Source organism: Trichechus manatus, unplaced genomic scaffold (assembly GCF_000243295.1).
Source record: "Trichechus manatus latirostris isolate Lorelei unplaced genomic scaffold, TriManLat1.0 scaffold00162, whole genome shotgun sequence".
In the NCBI taxonomy this organism is placed as follows: Eukaryota; Metazoa; Chordata; class Mammalia; order Sirenia; family Trichechidae; genus Trichechus; species Trichechus manatus.
The window spans coordinates 1,319,867-1,336,239 of record NW_004444098.1 but is presented as its reverse complement, the minus strand read 5'-3'; the positions used below and the strand labels follow the sequence as shown (position 1 = coordinate 1,336,239).

Below are 16,373 nucleotides of genomic sequence, written 5' to 3'. Positions count from 1 at the left end.
GCTATGTGTATTTTCACCAAAAAAAAAAAAGGTTGAGAAGTTAGAGGGTTGATATGTTGTGGGGTTGTTAACCAGTGTCATAAAGCAACATGTGTACTGCTGTTTCATGAGAAACTATTTGTTTTATAAGCCTTCACCTGAAGTACAATTTAAAAAAGTAAATAAATGAATAAATAAAGTGAGAATAGCAGCACAATTGGAAGAGCGTAGTAGATGTCACTGAACTGTGCATGTAGAAATTTTTGAAATGGTGTATCTTTGGCTATGTATATTTTCACCAAAAAAAAAAAAGTTGAGAAGGGAGAGGGTTGATATGTCGTGGGGTGGTTAACCAACGTCATAAAACAATATGTGTACTACTGTTTAATGAGAAACTATTTGTTCTGTAAAGCTTCACCTGAAGTACAATAAAAAAAAGAAAAACAAATCTTATATGAAGCAATTGCGCTGCCAGGCATATTATGGTAGAGTACACTACAGTATCCCATATAGGTTTGCTAAGTACAGGCAGTCCCTGGATTACGGATGATTTTCATTCCTAAATCTGTCTTTAAGTCAAATTTGTACATAAGTCAGAACGGTTAGGTACAATTCGTATCTAACATCAGTTACTCAAATGTTTGTCTTAGTGTATAATATATAATGTACCTTTCTATGCATAAAAAACATTAAAGAAACACTTCCAGATACACTAAAGCATCTTTAACATAATAATACAGTAATAATAATATTTTGATGTGCATCACAAAGTAGCACCCGTTTATTATTACGAACCATTATATGTACCTTGAATTTTTAATATAATAGGCTTTACGGGGGCTGGTCCATAACTAGGGGTTGTACATAAGCCTGACATTTATAACCCGGGGAACTGCCTGATGGTGTTCGCACAACGTCCAAATCACATAATCATTCTGTTTCACGGAACATCTCGTGGATGTTAAGTGATGCATGACTGTACTTAGAAATAGCCTTTATGTTTACCAGGAAATTACTCTGTTACTTGAATACATCCCTAATGAACTTCCTTTTTTAAGTTTTGCTCCTCTCTGTTGGTGTATAAAAATAATGCCGTATTCCGCTTTATTTGTAATTAGGTAAGGTTGAAGCAACATTACCTTCTTTGCTTTGATTATTATCTATAACCTTCCTAAGAATTTTAATAAATGCCCCTTAAGATTGTGCTGAGTATAGGACTAATTCAGAATCTTTCTAATTCTCTCTTCTCTCCTATTTTGCTTTTGATCTTAAGGAAAACCATAGGACTTCTTAAATAGCATATATTGAATCAGTAAGATTAAAATACAAAATACATTAGATATTCATTTTGTAGTTTTATCTTTTTGATGAAATCTCTTTTTACAAATGGATTTAAAATATTAATGAAATATTTTTCTTCGGGCTTATAATTAGTTGTCATTTATTCTGAGTAATACATATGCTTTATGTTTTTGTTACATCATAGCCCAGCAGAAGAACTGTATTTTGGAACTGCAGAATCTGGAGAGAAGAAAACGTTAATAGTGTTGACAAATGTAACTAAAAATATAGTGGCATTTAAGGTAAATATTTAGAGATATAATAAACAAATCGTGTGAAAATTTCACATGGGAAGTGATTTTAGCTGTATAATTGAAAGATTAATAATTTTGGAATTCAGCAATTTTTTATTTGTATTTTAGGCATGTTGTACTGCCTCCTAGTTCTAAGCACACAGTATTGCTTATTTAAAATTTTCCCTGGGATCTGTGTCTCAGTCTTTAAAGTGCAGTAATAGGCTAATGTCCAAATTGATCCCAGGGTTTAGTGATTGTTGTAAATTAAAACCCAAGAGAAATTGCTCTTCATGATATGAATAATATAATTCATGATAACAGTGAAAGATGAAATTATAAAATAAAGTACATTTCCCCCCCCAAGTGTTGTCTATTCCAGAGTGTAGTTTAGTTTAGATACTAACCTGATACTGAGCATTAACTATAGCATAATTAAGAGTCTCCCACCACCACCACCACTTCATATTGTAGGTGTTACTTCCTTAAATCTTCTATTAATTTAGATTTAACCACTAGGATCTTTTGGTTGTGCTTTGATTATCTACTGTTTTTTAATTTCTAAACACTATTGCAAGATGTGTTCCAATGTGCATTGATTTTTTTGAATTTGTATTATTCAATTTAGGCAATTAACAGACAGGATAAATATTTAACAGATGGATTGATTTTTTATTAGCAAGACTAAGTGATAATTGGAGCGCTGATGGTGCAGTGGTTAAGAGCTTGGCTGCTAACCGAAAGGTTGGCAGTTCGAATCCACCAGCTGCTCCTTGGAAACCCTATGGTGCAGTTCTACTCTATCCTATAGGGTCACTATGAGTCGGAATTGACTCGACAGCAACGGGTACAAGTAAGTGATAATTGGAGTTACGAGTATATTTTTAAATAGATGAAGAGACTTTTTTCCTCTTGGTGGGGGGAGGTACATTCTATGCATAAAACCAGTAAAGTTGCTTTGTAAACAGTTTGTTCACTGATAATTACCTGCTAATTTTCTTTAAGTTATTTTAAAGCCATTTCCTTCCAAAATGTTTGAAGGGTATTATGTGACTTTTGTTTTCATAAACAGGTGAGAACAACCGCTCCAGAGAAATACAGAGTCAAGCCAAGCAACAGCAGTTGTGAACCTGGCGCATCTGTTGATATAGTTGTGTCTCCCCACGGGGGTGAGTTGCAGCATGTTGGCCAGTGTAGGGTGTCATGGGGGGAACCTGGGGCTGGCTGGGAGTTGAGGCAGCAGAGCTGGGCTCAAATCTAGAAATTAGGGGAGTATCAGCAAGTCACCTCACCTCACTCTACTAACCTGTTACCTCATATGTAAAATGCGATAGCCAAATGGATGTCTAAATTCCTTTCCAACTTTAAAATTTAATTGTTTTTGAACAAGTAAGATTGTTTAAAACGATCACAATTGAAATTGGATTTCAAAAAAATAATAATAATTCTTTAGAAAAACTTTTTCCTTTTTCAAGGTAGTCCTATCATTTCCTTCCTGTTCCTTAATGTTGTATTCTAGTATAATGCCTTCAGCCACATGTCCAGCCCTTTGTAAAGGTTCCTGTTTGTCTGATGAATTACCCTTTTGGAATGCAGGTTTAACAGTCTCTGCACAGGACCGTTTTCTGATAATGGCTGCAGAAATGGAGCAGTCATCTGGCACAGGCCCAGCAGAGTTGACGCAGTTCTGGAAAGAAGTTCCCAAAAACAAAGTTATGGAGCATAGGTATGCTTTTTACTCATAGGCTCTCAAATATGTTTTGGGAAAAATCAGCAAGAAGTATGCCAACATGGGCGAGGCAGATGTTTAATTGTCTGATGGGGACGCAGAGCTCTGTAAGGCTCTGGGGATGCCAAGATGAAAAAGACCTGGCATTTCTCAGAGACTCAGCTCATAGCAGAAACATGCCTGCAGGCCAGTGCAAGAATCTGACCTCTCCAACTTCCAAATGCAGATCTCTTGTCCTCGCAGTTCCCCTTATAGGAATGTTCACCTCGTGTACGAGAATATGTGTTGCAGCATTGTTTGTGATAGTGAAAAACTGAAAAGAAAGAACCTAAATCATTACCAGGAAGGCAATAGTGAAATACATTTGAGCATTTCCCAATGTCTTAGTTATCTATTGCTGCTGTAACACAGATGGGTGGCTTTAACACACAGAAATTTATTTTCTCACAGTTCAGGAGGCTAGAAGTCCAAATTCAGGGTGCCAGCTCTAGGGGAAGGCTTTCTCTTCTTTGGCCTCTGGAGGAAGGTCCCTGTCTCCTTGAGCTTCTGCTCCTGGGTGATGTTCATGTGGCTTGGTATCTCTCTTCCCCTGTCTCTCCTTCCTAGCTTGTGTTTACTCTCTTTTATATCTCAAAAGAGATTGACTCAAGTACACCCTACACTAATCCTGTCTCATTAACATAACAAAGACAGCCCATTGCCAAATGGGATTATAACCAGAGGCATAGAGATTAGGATGTAGAACACATATTTTGGGGGTAACACAGTTCAGTCCATAACTTTCCACCCTTTGGCCCCCAAAAATTCATGTCCTTCCCACATGCAAAACACATTCGCCCCATCACATCATCCCAAAAGTCTTCAATCCACTCCAAGTCCAAAATCTCATCTTCTGAGTCATCTAAATCAAATATGGGTGAGACTTCGGCACATTCCATCCGGGGGCAAAGTTCCTCTTCATCTGTGAACCTGTGAAATCTAAATTACAAGTTGTCCGTTTCCAAAATACAGTGGTGAAACAGGCACAAGGTAGACATTTCCATTACAAATGGGAGAAATTGGAGGGAAAGAAGGAATAATGGGCACCAAGCAAGTCTAAAACCCAGCAGAACAATTTACATTAGCTCTTAAGGTTTGAAAGTAATTCTCTGTTCTCTGAGACCATCTGGGCAGTGGCCCTGCCCTCCAGACTCTGGGTGTTAGCCACAGCCTCTGGATTCTGGTGGAGGTCCCTTGGCCCTGGGCTTCAGCTCAGCTTTCCAGACCCTCTGAGATGGCAACTCTGCTCCCTAGGCTTTAGGCAGCCCCATTCTCCTAGTCCATCTGAGTGCTGACCCTACCCCCTCTGCCCAGGCAGGCCCCATTCTTCTGCCCCTTGGGCATGGCAGCCCTGCCCCCTCAGCTCTGGACAGTAGCCCCATCCCCTTGGCACATCTTAGCAGCAGCCCCACTCCAGAACCGAGCTGGCAAAGATCTGACTCTTTGAAACCTAGGAGTCTGGGGTCCCACTCTTTGAGATCCAGGAGGCCGCGGCCCCACCTTTGAAACCAAGAAGGCCCTGCTTCCCATGCTCCTTCTGACAGTTCTGCTGATCTCCGAGCTGCTCCAGGGATGAGCCTCTTCTTTTCTTGGAGGACAACAGATATAGCTCCTTTGGCCTGCTTCCTGCCTGTAGAATTAGAAGAGGCAGACAGCATTTTCTCCTTTCATTCTTTCTCTGTCCCCTTAAGTCTAAGCTGATGAGTTTTCTGCTGTAGTGGTTGGTTAGATCCATCAGTCACAGGCTTAATTTCTTTAAGAAAAGATTGTGTAGCCATGTCCTTGGTGAACATTCTAGGACATGTATCCTTAGTTTGTAGAATAGAATTTTCCAAATCTTTTAAGTTCTGTTTTCATTTTGCACAGTTCATTTTTAAGTCCATCTCTTTCCTCTCGCATTTTGCTATAAGCAGCAGGGAGTAACCCCACAGCCCGTTTAAGATCTTCCTTAGACATCTCATCAGCCAAATACCCAACTTCATGACTTATAAATTCTGCCTTCCAGCAAACATTTGAACATAATTCAGACAAGTTCTTTGCCACTGCATGAAAAGCATCACCCTTCCTCCATTGTCCAATCACATGTTCATCATTTCCTTTTAAAGCCTCACTGGAAGCACATTTAACATCCACATTTCTAGCAACATTCTGTTGCTGGCACCATATATATTCTCTAAGACAATAGATACTTTCTCTATAGCTCTCCTCACTTCCTTCTGAACCCTCACCAGAATTGCCTTTGGTGTCCATTATTAGATCAACAGTCTCTTTAAGGCGATCTAGGCTTTTACTATTAGGCACCTTAAAACTCTTCAGTCTCTGCCCATTACCCAATTCCAAAACTATTTCCACATTTTAGGTATCTGTTAGAGCAGCACCCCACTCTTCCAGTACCACATCTTAGTTATCTAGTGCTGCTATAACAGAAATACCACGAGTGGATGGCTTTAACAAACAGAAATTTATTTGCTCACAGTATGGGAGGCTAGAAGTCCAAATTCAGGGTGCCAGCTCTAGGGAAAGGCTTTCTCTCTCCGTCAGCTCTAGAGAAAGGTCCTTGTCTCTTTGAGCTTCCGTTCCTTGTCATCTTCATGTGGCTTGGCATCTCTCCCCCACCGCCCCCATCACTCCTTGCTAGCTTACATATAATCTGTTTTATATCTCAAAAGAGATTGACTCAAGACACACCCTCCAGCAATCCTGCCTCATTAACATAATGACAACCCATTGCCAAATGGGATTATAACCACAGGCATAGAGGTTAGGATTTATATCACATATTTTTGGGGGACACAGTTCAATCCATAACACCCTATTAAGGAGTAGTCTAACCAAAAAAAAAAAACTAAATCCATTGCCGTCAAGTCAATTCTGACTCACAGGAGTAGTACTCTACAACCATTCAGAAAGGTGAGGTATATCTGTTTCTTCTGATGTGGAAAGATGTCTGTGATGCATTATTTGGTAGAAAAAAATCTGGTCACAGAAAAACATGTATGACATTGTCCTGTTTAGTTGGAGAAAAACCTGTGAGTGTGTAGGTATATGCATATATGTGTATGTGTGTATGTCAGATAGTGATAAATGCCTTGAAAAGATGCACAAAGGGTAGAATAGAGAAGGGTATGTGTCATGGTTTCGTTTTGCTTATTGGAGTGTTCCTGTTGTTTATAGCAGTGTCCTTAGATGGGGGGTGGGAGAGGAGGGCAGGGGACTTTGACAATGCCTGGAGACATTTTTTGGTTATCACAACTGGGTGGAGATAGTGCTACTGGCATCAAGTGGGTGGAGGCCAAGGAGGCTGTTCAACATCCTACAGTGCACAGGACAGCACCCACCACAAAGGATTGCCCGGCTCAACATGTCACTGATGCCAGGATTGAGAGACCTATAAAGAGTAGTTAAGGATGGCCACTCTGCTGACATTTGAGGAGAAATTGAAGGAAATGAGAGAGCAGGCCCCATAGATGACTGGAAAAAGAGCTTTCCAGGCAGAGGGAACAACAAATGAAAAAGGAGTGTGCTTGGTCCATGTGGGAACAGCAAGGAGGTCAATGTAGCTTGAGTGGATAGGGGGAGTGTGGTGGGAGATGAGGTCAAAGAGGTAGTTGGGAGCCAGATCGTGGCTGTAGCAAGGACTTTTGACTTTAAGTGATAGGAGCAACCATAAGAAGGTGCGGAGTAGGGCTTCAAGGTGACTGGCTTATTTTTTTAAAGGATTGTTCTGAAAGCTGTGTGGAAAATAGACCGTGGGCAGGAGGCACAGGTGAAGTAGTGATATTGAGAGTTAGCACTTAAATAGAGCTTACTGTGTGCCAGCACAGTCCTAAGTTCTTGACATTCATGCACTCATTTATTGTACAACAGCCCAGTGAGATAGGTGCTGTTATTGACCTCGTTTTATAGAGGAGATGCTGGGAAACTAGTAATGGTCATGACTGAAGGAAATCTTCAAAAAGGCATTGAAAGAATATAGGTGTGGCTGGAACACAGTGAGAGAATCCATGGTAAGAAAGTGGAGAGGCAGGCGAGATCACGATCATGAAGCCCGTGGTGAGGCATCAACCTGATTGGGTTTGCTTTGAAAAGATCAGACTCCATTTGTGGATTGGAAGAGAACAAGAGTGGGCCCAACGAGACAAGCTGTATTTCAGTTGTCCCAGCAAGAGGGGACACAGGTTAGACCAAGCCTGGAGGACTATTTGATGGCCAAATAGAGGAGAATGATCCGACAGAGTTAGGAGGCAAAGCAGTCAGTGGTGACTGTCCTTGAAGGAGGAGAGTGCTTCACAAAGGAGGAACTGGTCTGTAGTATCAAATGCTGCCATGAGGTCAGGAGGGATGAGGCGTGAGCAGTGAGCAGTGATCAGTGGTGTTGACACCACAGAGGTGATTGATGATCTTACGGAGACCTCTTTCAATGGCTGGAGCCAGTACCAATAGCCATCCTCCAGAAGCTGAGGAGATGGAAATCAGAAACTTGTTCTGGAGGTTTGGCTTGTTGGGGAGGGCTTAGGGTAGGATTTGGAAGGAAGAATATGGCATTGATGAAGGGGTTGTTTTGTTTTGGGTTTGTCAATGGGGGAGATTTGAGGGCCTTTTAGAAGCCGGTAGCAAGGATCATTTGAAGAGAAGTGGAATATACAAGGTAGATGATTGGCAGTGCAATTCCTGAGATGGTGGAAAGGGCCAGGACCTAAAGCAGAGGTGGGGGTTAGCCTTGTCTGGAGGAAGGAAGGAGTGCGAAGGTAGGTAAGGCTGGAATTGGCTTGACTTTCTTTAGATGAACTATGTATATATTTAAATGTTAAAGTTGTTGGAGGACCTGTTTATATTTTTATCCAGAGTTTATTTTTGTCAAAGCCATGATTATGGAAATATTTTGAAAGGTTAAGAAACTCTGGTGTAAAAGATGTTGGAGATGACTTTAAAGTACTTCTGAAACAGTCCCTCAAAATTGGGGGAGTTTTTTTGGGGGGGTTGTACGTTTTTTTGTTTGTGTATCAGTTCCTACTGGCTTGTTTTCCTGTACCTGTCAAGATGGGATCAGTGTTATCTCACAGGAAGTGGGAGGCTCTGTGGTTTGGTACTAAAGGCCCAACAAGTGCCATCTCCTACCTAGAAAGGATAGTTTCCTTAAAATTGTAAGATGTTTGGGTGAATTCTACTGAATACCTTATAAAAAGCTTTCCATTGCATACTATGGGTTACTGAGCAGTATTTGTGATCTCTTCTGTTATTTGCACCTGTGTGAAAAAACTGAACTGCTACCTTGGGTATATGTGGGGAGAGGATAAGTGAGATGTGTGAGTACTTTTCACACCTGTTTCATACACTTCTGTATTTGGCTTTTTTCGTTTTATATTTTACTTTTCTAAAAAAATTCAACTAACAATTTTTAAAAGTTATGTTTATTTTGGATTTTTGTAGATTAAGATGTCATATTATCGAAAGCAGTAAACCAACCACTCTTACGTTAAAAGACAGTGCTTTTAACATGTTGGATAAAACCAGTGAAGATATATGTCTACAGGTAAGGTTTCGTGCTTCCTAACGAAAACCAAGTTGTCAATGCAAATCAACATTAGAAATCCCATTTTCCCACTGACACAAGGAAGAATCTTTGGCATAGACAGGACAGAAATGCTGTCTTCTTTGTGAAGGGAAGGTGAATTAGAAATAGTAAGCGATGAGTTATACTTTTGGAGGTTTTCATTTGGAATAGGGACAGGATAGCAAAGGTCATGGTGGTTTGGAGAGTACCAAAGAATTCCATCTAGTGGAAAAAGTACCATGTGGTGCATTTAAACTTGAAAGAAATGGAGGGGCACTCTTTCTGAGTAGCCTGTGGGAGCTCAAGGGGTTCTGTACCTCCAGGAAATAATTGCTTTACTCCTTTGTCAACTAGAAAATTATCCTTTTAAAAATGACAGTAAGCGGATACATGTCCATGTAGCAAATCTAATTCCTCATTGCATTTCCAGCTCCAAGCCTTTCAGAGTAGATGGACCCCATCCCTTAAATGTATGGATTTCTAATATTCCTATTTGTCATTCCCTTGATTAGTGTACTATTTTATTGATACACATCTTTCACCCTTTTTTTCCTCTTTAGCTCAATCGCTTACTAGAAAGCAATAGGAAGCTTCAAGACCAAGTCCAGCGTTGTATCTGGTTCCAACAGCTGCTGCTTTCCCTAACGATGCTCTCGCTTGCTTTTGTCATCTCTTTCTTCTACTTGTTGTACAGTTAGAGAAGTGGTGCCCGGTAGGCAACATGGCTGATTCGTTCGTTAGCTGAAACAAGTAACGGACTCCAAACTTCTCCACCAAACTAGAAAATACTGGAAGGGATGCACATCTGTGCTTTCTAGATGGAAATGTGCAACATTTGGGGAGAGGGGAATAGATACATGTCTTAAAAATAAACTGTTAGAATAAGGAATTACCTTAAAAGTGCTGAAGAAATATATAAGAGATTATATAGTTAGTAAGTAAAGGCGTATCCATTGTGTAAATTAATAGTTTAAATATAATTTATTTTTTTCATTTTGGTTTGAATGCTTTTAAAGCTTGTTTAAGTTTTATCATGTATATACATTAGCTGAACTGAAGAATATAAGTAAAATGCTTTGTTGCAGCCAAAAAACGTAGTCTGCTTTTTAATGATGGAATTATTATAGCTGAGCCAACTTGTTTGCTTTTCTATACTATGTATATAGGAGAACAAGTATATTGGAAAAGAAAACCGACTTATACAGAGTAATTTATGTAATCATGACTTGGTAATTTTGAGAATTTCTTCCAGATGATAGTCACTATTCTTTTGGAACGTAGAACTCTCTGATGCCAAACCACCTTTAGCCTTTGTTTCTTATCAGTGTTCCTGATTAACAGGCTGCCTTTTATTAATCTGGGGCTTTTTTATGAATATTCTCATTTAGAGGGCATTTGGAAAACTGAGTTTTGTTGGCTTTTCTTTGAATTCTGTTAGTAACGCCCAGAAGGAAATCTCTTCAAGCAGGTCCACTTTCCAGCCCTCTTGACGCAGTCACGTGTTGCTGCCTGGGGCCGGACACTGAACCTTTCACCTAATTTGTAGAGAGTGCCAGAACCTGCATTGTACTGACTTCACTCGCCTTCCAGATGAGACAAGTCTCTTTGTGGACCCTGAGTTGCACTTCTTCATCTTCTTTGTAGATAAAAGGATCTAGATAATTTTTTTAAAGTAGTGTTTTGAGCTGCATAGCAGTATATTTAATTTACATTTCAGTTCCTTGTTAAAATCAGCCATGAGAAGGGAACTTACAAAAGACGAGCATCCATAAGGGTGGAATAGAACTTAGAAGCGCCAAGGGTCAGCTATCAGTTTAAGGAATGAAAACTCTTAACTCCTGATGGACTGTAAAACCTTTGAACCAGGGTGAATTGACTCGCTTGGTTCTCTGCCTTTGTTGCAATAATTCCCAATGTGATTGCTAATTCCTCAAAGATACACTGTGCAGGAGCAGGGCCTAATGAAGCTAAGTGGGTTTTATTATTCATATGCTCATTTTCAGTCCACGTTGATTGAAATGTGAATCTACTTTATCTGAAAGAAAAAGTAGTCTGCCTGTAAAATACATTTTGAGTTTGGATGGTACCATGTGTAGGGATTTATTGTTAATTCTGAGGTATAGTGTTGTCAGCTTTCATCTTTAGAAGTGGAAATTTGGAAGTTGAGTTATGAAACGTGATACAATAGAGTTCCTTCAAAATTGACCTAGGAAATAAAACTTTAAAAGGACACTGGTCTGCTACTTTGTCTTAATTGGATTGGTTTTTCTGTTTCAGTTTACCAACTCCAGATGTGAAACGGACCGCAGTCCACCCTAAGTACTAGTCAGAGTCTCTCCCTGTGTACGTGTACAGTGGCTGTCCCTTGTATGTGAAATTTGGAGCTCTAATATAACCCAATCCCAAAGTAATTGTGTATGTTTTTTGTTCCTCCACAAATAAATGAGGAAAAAATTAGTTAAGAACGGAAACGAATTGTCCTAACAGTGTCCCTTTAATGTTTCACGTGAAAATTCTGTTGAGTCACTAAAATATTCTTGCTTGATGTCTGGTTCGTCTTTCATTATTGAATTTAGTAACATGTCTTGCTAACATTTATGTGTCTATTAAATGTGACTAGGCAGAATTATTGAAAATTAACGATAAAGTCAAAGGCATCTAACTACTTTTGTACTTGTCTTGATTAATCACATATATTTACATTTGATTTTATTCTGTCTTCACGTGAGTTTATTTAATCACATTTGTATGATTATTTTTGGAACTCTACAGTTTGTCGTTCTGTAATTTTTAAGAATTTTTTTATTAATCATGTCATTAGTGGTTCATGACCAAATTACCAAGGACCAACATTTAGATTAAGATTTTTGTTTTCACTTGGGAGTAGAAATTAATAGATTCTCCTTGAAAACATTAATGAAATATTATTAAATTGATCTGCAAGTAGCATAATGTGATTGCTGGTAAACCTAGCCTCAAGTTTCATAATAATACCATAACTGTTTTTATATCTTGCCACTAATTTTGACTGGATTTAATAGCACTTTATTATACAATTGCAAAAAAAAAATATATTCCTAGAATTGTTGCCAGTATAATTTCTCTAATGTTCTGGTGCTTTTCATATATTTTCAGTATTTTTATTACTATATTGATATTTTCTTTGTATAAATTGATCAAAAGAACATGTTTTCTATTTTAATATGTTTTAGAAAAATAATTACATTTATGAAATAAATATCATCAGGAAAAAACTCTGGTCTCTAATTGATAAAGCATTTTAAAGAAGAGCTATGTTCAGACTCAGTCTGACCTTTTAAAGATCATACTAATTTTTGACTCTGCTTTGCGTTTTTACAAGGACAGCACTGCAGGCTTCCAAAGATGCAATCCCGAGGCTAGGTAAACCTGCCCTTCAGTGGAATTCTCCATTTCCCCCAACTTAGCAGTAGACCCACGCCATGGCTTGAGGGTCTGTTACTGAACCTAGAGCTAGAGCTGCAAGGAGTCGGAATTGCCCCCACCTTCCCACAATCCTAGTATCTACACACCTTTCCTGCCTGATGGGAGCAAGCAGGAACTAGACTAACCAGAGGTCCTGCCTGGCTATGGGGTGCGTGGAAGATGGCAGCCCAGCCCTGGAACATTCCCTGCTGTGAGGCACATAGCACTCCCAAGGGGGTGGGTGTTGGGGAGGGGCACAAGGCAGCCCAGGATGGCAATGGAAGAGGCCCCAGGATTGTTAATGTCTGGTCCCCTCACCACTGGAAGACAACCTCCCAAATGGCAGCTACCTCTCTCCATCAAAACACAGTGGATAGGACAGGTCAGTCTTGCAAACTTCTAGAGTTAGAGGTGGAAATACCAAATCAAGTGGGTAAAGAGTCCAGACAGTCTGATAAATTTGCAATAGATAGAGCTACAAAGACAGAACGTTGACCTAACAAGAAGCATCATACCAACCAGGGACTGTGAAGGAGTGATCTCCTTTCCTAAAAGACAATTTATAGGAAACGAGCGCCTGTGGGGAGTATCTCCAGCTAGTAAAGGACTGATTACAACAATCTTCAGCTCTTCTCTGCTAATATTCACCACCAACTTGAGGTTCCCTGACATCAGAACAACGTGGGCCACCCCAAGTACAGGGCTCTCTTCCTCTCCCTAACCCAAGGGGACAGAATGGAACTCTTCCCATTTATTCCAACTGAGACACTGGTGGTTGGGAGTGAAGGCTCTGAGATAAGACTGCCTGGGTTCAAGTCCCCCCTCTGCCACTTACTACCTGTGCAGCTAGGGAACATTAACTACTTTCAGCCTCAGTTTCCTCATTCATAAATGGATTTGATAATCATACTTCTACTACTTAGGATTGACGTGAGAATGAGATGAGATAATGCACTTAAAGCCTCCATGGAGAGGCTGCCCTCACTTTGCTGATAGGTTGCCTCCACCCTCTTCCATCCCAGCTTCTATAACTTTTCACACTTGAGTTGATATTCCTGAATATCCCATCTTGTTCAAAGCCGAATGTCAGCTCTCCACATTTTCCCTGCTTTGTATTCCTACCCTTGCCTTCTTGGCAACTGACTTTGAATTCCAGTTCCCAGGTAAGGGACACACCTAGAAGGTTGGTGGTAATGGACCAAGTTGAACCGTGTGAAGGTGTATCCTTGCAGGCTGAGGAAGGCTTGATGGGATGCTTCCTAACACCAGTGCACACCACACACATGTAATTGATCTTGCAGTGTTCCCCCCATTATAGTTACCCCTTAACTTTGTAACAATTCAATAAAATGATTACAGAGGAGCTTTCACATCTGTATCTCTGTTTTGTCTTCATATTGAGCAAAAACTACCTCCCTATAACTTCCAGCCATTCTCATACTATCTGACCTGTCTCCTGCCCCCGCCACACAGAGTAAGACTGCTATCTCTTGCACATGTTAAAATATTTGAAGAAAACTATGGTTTAAACTAGGAAAGAATATGAAGAAACATTCCCATGGCCTGTAATGACAAGATACATGCACATTTTCAAGTTTTCCTAGAGTGTGAATTTGAGGGGCTGGTACATCTGCAAAACCACTTCTGCCATAGAACCTCATCTTGGGAGTGACGTCCTATCTTACTCCCAAGCCCCACCTACACCCAAGGCGAGGGCATTCTGGACAGTGTGTGTTAGGTTGGACCTGCAAGCTCATCCAATTCAATCCCCACATCTTACAGACCGGTAAATAGGTTCAGAAAGTTGAACCAACCTTACCCAGTCCAACTGATGGCTTTGAGTTCACAGATGTTCTTCACCTGAAAGGAAACGGACTAGAACTTCCAGGTTAGGTGCTGAATGACGGGAGTGGGGGACTGTACGCCTCTGCCTCGGTTGGCTTTCTCCGGTCTCATAGCTTCAGTTCACACAAGTATTTGACCTTTTATAAATAAACTGTTAAGGGAAAGTATGTCATCACTATTTTAACATTTGTTCAATTGTAAAAACACTTGAGAAAGATTGTCACAATGAGTTCATGTGCTAGAGCAAAGGGCACTTCCAGTAATTGTGTGCTTTTGTAAAGGAAGTGCTAGTGAAAAACAATTTGCTTTTTTAACTTTCCTGTTTCAGAATAATCCATTCACTTCAGGTAGTTTATTTAAGATAGTTTTCTTGGACATAAAAATACTCTTGAAAGTAACTAAATGAAAAGATTAAAATTGTAAAAAAAAGAAAAGTACATTTTCTGCAGAGACCTACATCACGGCTTCCAGCATTTATATTGCCCAATTTACTTTGGCTCAAATTCCAGTGCCTTGAGTTCTATTATTCCAGAAAGCCCCCTGCACATTTTCAGGTCTTTCTAGAGCTATAGTGTATGTATGTGTGTTGGAAAACTCACTGATTTCCTGTTGAAAAAGCTCAGTGATCTCCTGATTCATTTCTGGAAGTCATCCAAAACTGTCCTGCATGAACTTACTATTGCCCCACAAATTCACATTCTTTTTCACACCTCTCTCTAATATCTATCTACGCATATATATATATAACCAAGCCAGTTGCCATTGAGTTGACTCTGACTCATGGCGACCCCATGTGTATCAGAGTAGTACTGTGCTCCAGAGGGTTTTCAATGGCTATGATCTTTTGGAAGTAGATCACCTGGCCTTTCTTCCAAGGTGCCTCTGGGTGAGTTCGAACAGCCAACCGTTCTGTTAGTAGCTGAGCATTTAACCGATTGTACCACCCGTGGACTCTAATATATCTATATCTATAGATACATATAGCAAAATCCCAGACCCATTGCCATCGAGTTGATACCAACTCATAGCAACACTATAGGACAGAGTAGGACCGCCCCATAGGGTTTCCAAGGCTGTAATCTTCACAGAAGCAAACTACCACATCTTTCCCCTGCAGAACTTAATCACTGCGCCACCAGGGCTCCTGGTTCGAATCCACCAGCTGCTCCTTGGAAACCCTATGGGGCAGTTCTACTCTGTCCTTTAGGGTCACTATGAGTCAGAATCGACTCGATGGCAATGGGTTTGGCTTGGTTTATATATATGACAGCAATGGTCTTGGTTTGGTTTTGGTTATATATATAATATTATATATCTATGTACAAACCCTGGTGGTGTAGTGGTTAAGAGTTTGGCTGCTAACCAAAAGGTCGGCAGTTCGAATCCTCTAGGCACTCCTTGGAAACCCTAAGGGGCAGTTCTACTCTGTCCTATAGGGTCGCTATGAGTTGGAATCAACGGCAACGGGTTTGGCATATATTTATATATATAAATAAATACATATTTTTATATATATGTATATATTTATATATATATCTACATATATATATATATACATATATATATAAAATTTTCTGACCTCTGCAAGAGACTTCCAAAGCTCCTAATATGCCTGTCCCTTTTCCTCACTGGGTGTGGGACTATAATAAGTGAATCATTTGTCTTTCACCATACTGATCTATTTTTTCTGCACCAAGCCCTGCATCTAAAACCATCACACCAGAGACGTTCAGTAAAACTCACTATTTGCAGTTAAATTTGCTTCCACTAACATGCAAATGTGGTTGACCAATTTGAGTCAAACAACGGTTCTCAGTCATAAACAAAATGTCAAAAGTGTGTTTCTGGTACTTTTCCAATATTCTAACTCCATGTCTCCAACTGCTTCCTTTTAGGGGAGTGCACAGTGAGGAGGTTATTGTTAGGGACAATAACAACAGTATGACACAGTCTAGCAAAATGTAAACCTTTTTTTGTGTGTGTATGTGTGTGTGGTTCAACTGATAAGTTGCTAAAAAAGAAAAGATGAAAGGAAATTGATGTAAAAAGCAAAGCTTCTTCACAAATTCAGTGTTCACTGCTCTGGGATTTCTTAAACTGCTTAAGATCTTAGTCATTAAAGGTGGAAGTGCCTCTTTTAGAGAAGTTATCATCCAAAGTCAGTGCTTAGGGTGGAAGAGAGTATAGTCAGAATTTAACATTCTTTAGG

The 16,373-nt window shown here is 39.9% G+C and overlaps 1 protein-coding gene across 2 annotated transcripts in view; it reads left to right on the top strand.

The window, feature by feature from the left end:
• Nucleotides 1-12,169, top strand: part of MOSPD2 (motile sperm domain containing 2) — a 56,407-nt gene extending 44,238 nt beyond the window's left edge. The window contains exons 11-15 of one of the 2 annotated variants that reach the window (XM_004386333.2): nt 1,466-1,562; nt 2,626-2,722; nt 3,150-3,279; nt 8,752-8,854; nt 9,436-12,169. In XM_004386333.2, the coding sequence (XP_004386390.2) occupies nt 1,466-1,562; nt 2,626-2,722; nt 3,150-3,279; nt 8,752-8,854; nt 9,436-9,573 (565 nt within the window). In that variant the 3' untranslated portion in view covers nt 9,574-12,169. The remainder of the gene's footprint in view (nt 1-1,465; nt 1,563-2,625; nt 2,723-3,149; nt 3,280-8,751; nt 8,855-9,435) is intronic. The other variant, XM_023740689.1, reaches the window with a different exon arrangement.
• Nucleotides 12,170-16,373: the final 4,204 nt, after the last annotated feature.